Source organism: Condylura cristata, unplaced genomic scaffold (genome assembly GCF_000260355.1).
Source record: "Condylura cristata isolate star-nosed mole 26May11 unplaced genomic scaffold, ConCri1.0 scaffold00028, whole genome shotgun sequence".
Classification (NCBI taxonomy): Eukaryota; Metazoa; Chordata; class Mammalia; order Eulipotyphla; family Talpidae; genus Condylura; species Condylura cristata.
The window spans coordinates 11,626,652-11,634,949 of record NW_004567129.1 but is presented as its reverse complement, the minus strand read 5'-3'; the positions used below and the strand labels follow the sequence as shown (position 1 = coordinate 11,634,949).

The 8,298-nt window shown below is 55.7% G+C and overlaps 1 protein-coding gene across 1 annotated transcript in view; it reads right to left on the bottom strand.

The window, feature by feature from the left end:
• Positions 1–1,608: 1,608 nt before the first annotated feature.
• LOC101632979 (chymotrypsinogen B-like) overlaps positions 1,609–8,298 on the bottom strand; it is a 23,962-nt gene continuing 17,272 nt past the window's right edge. Inside the window, exons 2-6 of the mRNA XM_012730577.1 lie at positions 4,025–4,128; positions 3,842–3,921; positions 3,273–3,453; positions 2,277–2,407; positions 1,609–1,895 (exon numbers count right to left, since the gene is read on the bottom strand). Of these exons, the coding sequence (XP_012586031.1) occupies positions 1,734–1,895; positions 2,277–2,407; positions 3,273–3,453; positions 3,842–3,921; positions 4,025–4,128 (658 nt within the window). The 3' untranslated portion in view covers positions 1,609–1,733. The remainder of the gene's footprint in view (positions 1,896–2,276; positions 2,408–3,272; positions 3,454–3,841; positions 3,922–4,024; positions 4,129–8,298) is intronic.

Below are 8,298 nucleotides of genomic sequence, written 5' to 3'. Positions count from 1 at the left end.
GGGTTCTGACTCTAATGTGGGGTGCAGAAAATTCCAGGTTGCTTATTGAGGTATCAAGGCTGTTGGTATGTGGCCTTGATTTCCTGGCATGACAAATTGGTGCTGGTGAGAGTCACCTCTATACTTCCCCTGGGCTGTCAGCCTAAGGAAACAAGACTCACTGAGAAGGCCCGTCCCTTCTCCTGTGGGAACCTGAGACCACTGGCACCTCTTCCAGGGCTGGGCTGACCGAGATGCGAGATGCGGGGAGGAAGCAAGAAGATGTGTGTGAGGTGCTAGGCAGACTCAATTCAAGTGGGGAGAGAAAATTAATTTGGCCTGATTTAATTGATTATATGGGTGTGATAATATTGGGATTACCTGCAAGTGTTTTTGTGGAATAGAGGACAAAGCAAATATATTATTTTAGGATACTCAGGGACCTTCATTCATCCGTCCTACAGAATGAGGATGCCTGTTGTGGAATGGACAACCTGGCAGTGTCTCCCATTTACAGCGAACACCCACAGCCTTGAACTGGATTAGAACTATCTCTACAGACTTTGACTTGTGAGTTTACAATTTATCTTTAAATAGTTCTTGACTAGCCCACGGAATGGCCTACACACACAACCAAATGCCACTTATGAGTGTCCCCCTACACCCAAACGTGAGCTTGAAATCCCTCTTCTACTCAAAGAAAAGGGGATTTTTGAGAAATGACTGATTCTGGATTGGGCATCTGAACCCAGGTCTGGGCCATGTCAGAAGTCCCAGAGCCAACTAGACAGCTTCTACCTGGGACAGGGGAGAATTTCAGCCTTCTGACGGATAATGATTAAAAGAGGTAGAAACCATTTTTTTTCTATTTAGGAGTTTAAATTATTCTAAAACAAACAAAATGAAAACCCACAAAATTTATTCAGTGCCTGGAGGGGTGACAGGGAAGCAGCTCAGGTTCTTCACTTACAGGGACTGTGGAGGGCGACAGGTGAGCCTCCCCCACAGCCCCACCCAGGCGCCCCGAGACGGGCTGTGGGGCGTCTCCCCGTGGGAAACACCGGAGTTGAGCACCCGCCGCGCATAGACTAAGAGCGATGATCCGGCGTCAGGCCTCTCGCTGTTCCCTCGGCAGAGAGCGTCAGGGCCCACAGCCCAGCGCCCCTGCAGCCCAGGGGACTGACCCCGAGTCTGAGGGAGCCCCAGGCTCAACAGCCGCCCCCCAGAGACACAGCCCGGATGGTGACGGGCACTGGTGGTGGGTGCGGAGATGGTATCCCTGCTCCTCAGTCAGGGTGAGGGCCAGGGCTGGGTCAGAGGCCCAGAAGGGAGGGGACTGCACGGGTGGGGGTGGGGCTGCAGGGGCTCAGGGCAGAGAGGGGTGCCTGGAGCATGTGGGGAGGGATGAGCCTGCTGGGAGAACTCATGGCCTGGGCTGGAGAACACTGCCTTCTACAAAGCAATTTGGGCTTAATCAAAGTCAAAGAAGCAGAAACCAGGCTGAGAATTGAGGCAGCAGCAGGTGTCCTGGACTGTCCCCAGGGGCCCCTGAGCAGGGAGGCCCAGACCCAAAGGCCTCAGCTCCTGACAAACAGGGGCTCTGGGCTCTGAGCTGGAAAGGGAGGGGCACGCCGCCCCCTGGTGGGGGGCAGGGGCACTGCAGCCACCGCTCCAGGTACAGACACCAGGGGTCAGGGCTCTGTACAGGGGTTTTTATTGGGGCCACTAGAGGTTGGGGTGGGTGGAACCAGGACTTAATTGTTAGCCAACACCTGCTGAATCCAGGGTATGTGCTTGGTGACACGGCTGTAGCTGCTAGGGATGTGAATGGAGCAGGTGCTGCTTCCAAAGGACACGATGCCCACCAGGGTCCATGCTCCGTCCTTCTTGCAGGCCAAGGGGCCGCCAGAGTCGCCCTGTGGGAGGAGAAAGGACTTGTCTGCATGTCTGAAAGGGGTGCTGGATCCTTGTGCAGCCCACCTGGCTCAAACCGGTATTGCCACGAAATAAAGCGTTTGCACAGCACTGCCTAGCAATAACATCTTCTCAACCACCACCCAGCTTTGCAGCAGCTCCAAGAGCCTGGGGCTGTGGACTGTAATGGGCTGGGAAGTCTAGCCCAGTAGCAGTTGGGTGAGCAAATCCACTAGCGAGCACCCCCAAGCTGGCCAGAGCCGGTCATCTTTGGGTCCTGGTTCCCCTGGGGCACAAGACAAGGGTTGAGGGTAAAGAGATCAGGGGCGAGGAAGGGCCTGCACCCTGGTTGGAGAGAGGTGACCATGTTTCAGGGGCCGTACCATGCATGACGTGACACCTTTGCCTCCTGCACAGACCATGGTGTCGGTGATCTTGCTGCCCCAGTGACGCATACAGTCGGCGTTGGACAGGAGCGGTATGGCACCCTGCTGCAGCGTGCTGGAGCCTGTGCCTGGAACAACAAATCCCCGGAGGAGTCCGGGCTCTCAGCCTCTGGGCTCTCCTGGGAGAGGACAAGGCCCAAGGGTGCTGCCTTCCCTGGTGCCCCTTCTCCATCGATATCATCAGGGTGCTGGAACCCGAGGCCTGTCCCCCTTTAAACTTTAGAAATCTCAATGGTACCCAGTTATGATTCCACCCCAAGGGGTGCTCGTGCCGTATTTGCTCCAAGCACAGTTGATGAAGTGACCCCTTCCTGCACTGCTGGGTGTTGGGGATACAGGGGCAGCCCCCAAAAGACTGGGACTGAATCTGGCTCTGGAAGACCCCATTCTGGAGGTGTCAGAGAGCAGGCACCTTGCTGCCCCTTCCTGGTGTCTGGGGGAGCAGCCCAGTAGCCCTGGCCTGGCCTGCATGCCAGAGGAGACCCTGAGACAGAGCCAGCTGCGGAGGGGACACCAGGCTGGACACTCACAGCCCTGACCACACTCTGATGCTAGAAACCCAGCCAGGCCTGGAAGGAGGAGGTCCTAACTCCAACCCCATGAGGCCTGGGGGACATCCAGTGCTGCTGGGGTCACCACCGACAGGCGCCAGGGTGAGTGGGGCAGGGTCTGCTGGGACTGAGCTGTGTCGACAGGACCTGACCGTTCAAGGCCATCATGGACTCGTGTCCACACATGAGGGCAGGTTGTCACTAAGTGGCTTGTGAATAAAACAGTGGAAATATTTGGGATAATACTTGTTTCCATAAAACCCAAGAGCAGAGGTGTATGAGCCCCACCATTCCTGCAGGATCTCTGACACCCAACTTCTGGAGCTGGACTCCGGCAGTAAACCAGACCCCCCTCCTGAGTGACAAGGCCAAGGTCACTCACCAAGGTAATGGGTCCTGCCCCAGCCTGTGGTGACACACAGGGACCCGGCGGGGAAGTCATCATCAGCTCTGGGCAGGCACACGGGGGACACTGTCTCAGTGAGGCGAGCGGGCGTGGCCAGCTTCAGCAGGGCGATGTCATTGCTCATGGAGTTATCACTAAACCCGGAGTGCCTGAAAACCTGTGGGTGAGGTGAGGAGGAGGGGTGAGGCCTAGGATCCATCAGGGAGCTGCAGGTTTTAGCAGCAATTGTCTTCCCATGGACAAATGGAGGACACAGACTGGGGGGGGGGCCCAAGGGACACTCCAGGGCCATAGCTGCCTCCTGTCTCTGCAGCCAAAGGGGCTTATCTCCACTGCTCCTGCCTCAGCAGCTTTGACCCCAACCCCCAGCCTGGCATACCTGAGCGATCCTCAGCACCTGGACATTCTCCCTCCTTGATCTCCTGTTAAACATTCCAGCCACAACCAGGTGGGAGGGGCTAGAAGAGGCAGGTGGGGTGAGGAAGGAGGACTCGCCTGCTTCATCCCCCAACCCCCCACAATTTTGGACCCTCCCTGGGCCTCACCTGACTTTGCAGTGGGCGGCGGTGACCACCCAGTTCTGGTTGATTAGGGAGCCCCCGCAGAAGTGGGAGCCTCTGCTGTCCTGGAGGATGGGGGGTGGTTAGTGCTGGAGCAAACACCATAGCAACCTTTGCAGCTTCCCCTCCAGCAGGCCTTTACCCCACTCAGGTGCAGACTCCCCTCACCTGCAGAGACACCTGCCAGGGCCAGGAGCCGGGACGAGCATCCTCCCCATTGACGATCCTCTGTATGCCACTGACAACTGGGGGAATGGCCGGGACCCCACAGCCTGGAGGGGACATGGAGAGAGGGCTGAGGTCTCAGGCTTTCTGCACAAATCTGGTTTCTGGACACCACTTCCATACTCCCCTACTCCAGGAAACTTCCCATGCACCCCAACCCAGGTTGGACGATCCCACAAACACAGATTGTTGCCCCCAACACTGCTCCCCCCTGAGATGCTGAGGGACAGAGGAGCAGACACAGGCTCAGAAATCAGGGTCCCTGCCCCATGCTTCTCTGCTGGAGACCTCAGCCCCCTCTGACTCTCCCAGGCTCATTTCCCCAAGAAATGGGGAGCAAACACTGTTACCCGCCCAGGAAATGCTTGCAGAGATTTATTAGGCAGGATGTGTGGGATTCAGAGAACTCCCAAATCCACAGGGTATTGTTTATTACTGATAGTCCAGCAACTCTTCATTGCATGAAGTTTATGGTTATTATACAATAATATAGGACCATGACTCCCCACTATAAAAAGACACAGGGAAGAAACAGAAAGCAAAGAGTGAGGCTGTCCAGAACAGGGAGGACACACGAGGTCCTTGACACGTGCAGACTCACTTGCTGGGTCAGGACATGGGATTCCCAGCAGCTCCCAGAACTTGGCCACAGGAAGGAGGGGGGCAGGGCCAGCGTCTCCCACAGCCAGAAATCCCCAGGGTCCCCCAGGCCTTGCTCTAGGCAGCACCTGCTCCGCCCAGGGGACAGGGACATGGCCCGGCCACTCCCTCCAGCTGGTGACTCCAAACAGCCCTCCTCCTCATCTTTTTTTTAAGTGATTTTTTCCCCCACATCATTCTTCATTTTGTAAATTTTTTCATCTCAGTTGTAACCTCCGTGGACTTCCACCACCACTTCACCCATGTGCCATCATCATAGTCCTGTGCTCTCTTCCTGCCCCACTTTTTATCCTATTCCCCTCCTCTTCCTCATCTTTTCAACTAAGAACAGAAAACCCCCAGCAGGAGCTGTGAGCGGCGCCCCCTGCAGGCGCGTCCGAGTAATGCAGGGGGTCTGATCCCTGTGCAGGGAGGGACCTGAGGTCTCACCCCAGTGGGGACAGCAGCTGTGACAGGCACAGGGAGGGGATACAGGTTGGGGCTCCCCCACAGAGCCTAAAGTTCTGGGTGAGCCCCAGGGGGTGAGGTTGTGAAGCCTGCACAGAGTGACAGGCAGGGACTCAGCAGAGGCCCCTTCCCGGGGGAGGGGGACAAGGGGGTGCTGAGACTAGTGGGGTTATGAGAGATCCCTGAAGGAAAGGTGGTATTTGCTAACCCCCGAAAAAGATAACTTGGTTGTATTATTATTAATGATGCTAAGAGAAACAAAGCCCCGAGTGGTCCTGGCACTGACACCCCTCACGGCCTCTGTGCCCACAGCCCCACGGGAGCCACGTCTAGGAGCCCAGATGCCCCTTCCTGAGGAGCCCAGATGCCCCTTCCTGAGGCCCGGCAGAGGGCTGAGGGCTCGGAAAGCCCTAGAAGGCAAAAACAACTCAGGTTGGTGTCAGGTCCTGAAGCCCAAGTGTGCAGGAAAGGGGAGTCAGAGCTCCCCAACACAGACTCCTGATCACCCCCAAACTGAGCAGGTCCCTTGTGATGGCACCAGGCTGTGTCCCCTGGTGGCTCAGGGCTACTCCCCAGTCTCCTCCCAGATCTGGCGGGTCCCTCAGTCCCTAACACTCACCAAAGGCGGTCCCGATGAGGGTGGCACAGGAGAGCAGCCAGAGGAAGGCCATGGTGGTGAGCGGGAGCGGAGTGTGGCTGCCTGCTCTAGGCGCCTTTTAACATCCTGGGATTTCTGCTCACACCCAGGCCTCAGGGCCTCTAGGCCCTGAGGCCTCCCTCTAGCTGTCATCTTAGGATCTAGGATGGTCAGGGGCCCCCAGGCGTATCCAGGCCTGTGCCTTACCCTGGGACATCCCAGGCCCTGGGACAGGGCAGCAGTCTGGCTCCCAGACACCCACCAGCTGCAACTCCTGGGTCACTGAACCCAGCTGGTCAGCTCAGGGGTCCTGGCCCATCATGGAGGCTGCAGGTGCTCAGCTGAGACTCATAAACAGGGATTCTCCCTCAGGTGTCGGGGACACCCAGAGATGAGCACCCAGGAGCTAAATTTCAACACAGGCCCAGAGCTCAGGACTTGAGGCTGCTTCTCTATCAGGTCAGGGAAACTCCCTGAGGCATCAAGAATCCACGAGACCAGGAAGAGGCTCTGGTCCCTGCTGGGGGGCTGAGACAAGCCTAAAGGGCAGTTTCTGAGCACTTGAGGACCAGCGAGCATGGCCTTGTCAACCAAATTCTTTGCCTCTGTTGACTCACAATTGGTGAAGTACCACTGCATCTCTGTTTAGTTTCTTGTCGAGGAGGATTTGGTTCTGCAGAGAGATGGCCGCTGAGGACACAGAAAGCTCAGGGCTGCTGTCAGGCCATGAGGACAGGCCAGGGGGCCAGGAGCAGGTGGGTCTGGGAGGCCCCTGCCCTAGTGGGGCTCAGGCCCTCAGGCTCCAGATCAGGGCCCTTCTAGGTCCCAGGCACCCCCATGAATGGAGCACCCCTGCTTAGAATTCAGCTCAAGGAGACTCTAAACAAGTAAGAACATCACGTGCCTGGTCCCCCAAAGCAGGAGGGGCTGCTGCAGTCAGAGTCGGGGCTCCCGGGTGAGAAGGCCCCAGGTGAGAACTGAGTGTTCTCCAAGGCCTCGGCCTGTGCTCCCCTGGGAGAATCAGGTCAGAGTGAGCAGGTGGCTCCTGGGCTCAGGACAGTCACCCCGGAGGAGCTCCTGGGTGGGGCATGTGGGGGTCGGGGATACTGGGGTCCCGGGCAGGCAGGAAGCGCCGGGCCTGTCCCTCTGCTCCCTCTGTGTCTCCCTGTCCTCTTTCCCTTCACAGCCTGTGTCACCATGGAGCCCCTGAGCACCCCCAGGGGAAGGCTGGGCTTCAGGGGCAGAAGATGAGCAGCTCCCGGGGGGGTTCCAAATAAAGGCACTCTCAAGTGAGGCAGGAGGAAGTCACAGCAGAACTAACGGGGGCTCAGAGCAGGGGAGAGGCAGAGTCTGTGAGGGGAGCTGGTGTATACAGAGCTGCCAGTGGTCCTCAGGTGAATGACACTGAGCTTTAAGTGGAGCTCAAAAAGTTGAGACTTGAAACTGAACATCCAGAAATCTAACTCCTTGAGTTTCAGTATGAGATTGCATTGAGTTAATGTAATTCTCATGACAGAAAATTGACAAAATGCAGGAGTATTTAATACCGGGGTGTCCCAGTAGTGCGTGTCACCCCAGCTGGAGCAGACAGAACCTTCTTTTTTTTTTCTTTTTTTTTTATTACAAAGTTTATTTTTATATCATTTTGCACATTTTTTTTTCCATCTCAATTGTAATCCCCGCGGGTTTCCCATCACCAAATCACCCCTGTGCTACCACCATAGTCCCGTGCATTTCCCTCCCTCCGTTTTTGATCCCATTCCCCACTACACCCCCACAGAATGTCTCTGGTATATGGTTGTTCATTATTTTTGTTATTTTCTCGCCTGGTCCATTATACTCCTGCTATGAGTGAAACCATCCGGTATTTTTCTTTCTCTTTCAGACAGAACCTTCTTATCAGGCAGGACATGTGTTGAAGTAGCGACATTTGTGTTTCTGCCCCTTCCCCATTCCAATCAGGGAACAAAGCCTCTGGCTTTCCTTTGATTCAGGGAATTTTCCAGGATAGCAACAGGCTCCGGGCCTGTTGTGAAAGTGCCCTCCTGATGAAGAGGCTTGTAGGCCTGGGTGCTGCAGGGAGGGGCAGAGAACCTCCCCTCACAATGAGGCAGGGGATTAGATCTAAATCTGTGCTGCTGTGATCTAGTCTCTCACTTTAGACAGCTGCTTTGGGCTGACCTCCCTCCTCCAAACTAGTCTCTGTGATGTTGCTTTTGGGGGTGTTGGGCTTGGAGAGTGGAATCCTGGAGTTAACTCTGGGAAAATTTCACCAGAGCCCCCCTTTCAATGGCACAATGGCTTTCTCCACAAGCAACATTATACAGCCCAAAGGGCAGGTTTGTTATAAAAGGGAAGGAAAGGTTAAGAATGCTTGCACAAAAAAATGAAACTAGATTACTGCCTCACTCCAGTCACAAAAATCAACTCGAAGTGGATTAAAGACCTAGACATAAGAACAGAAACCATAAAA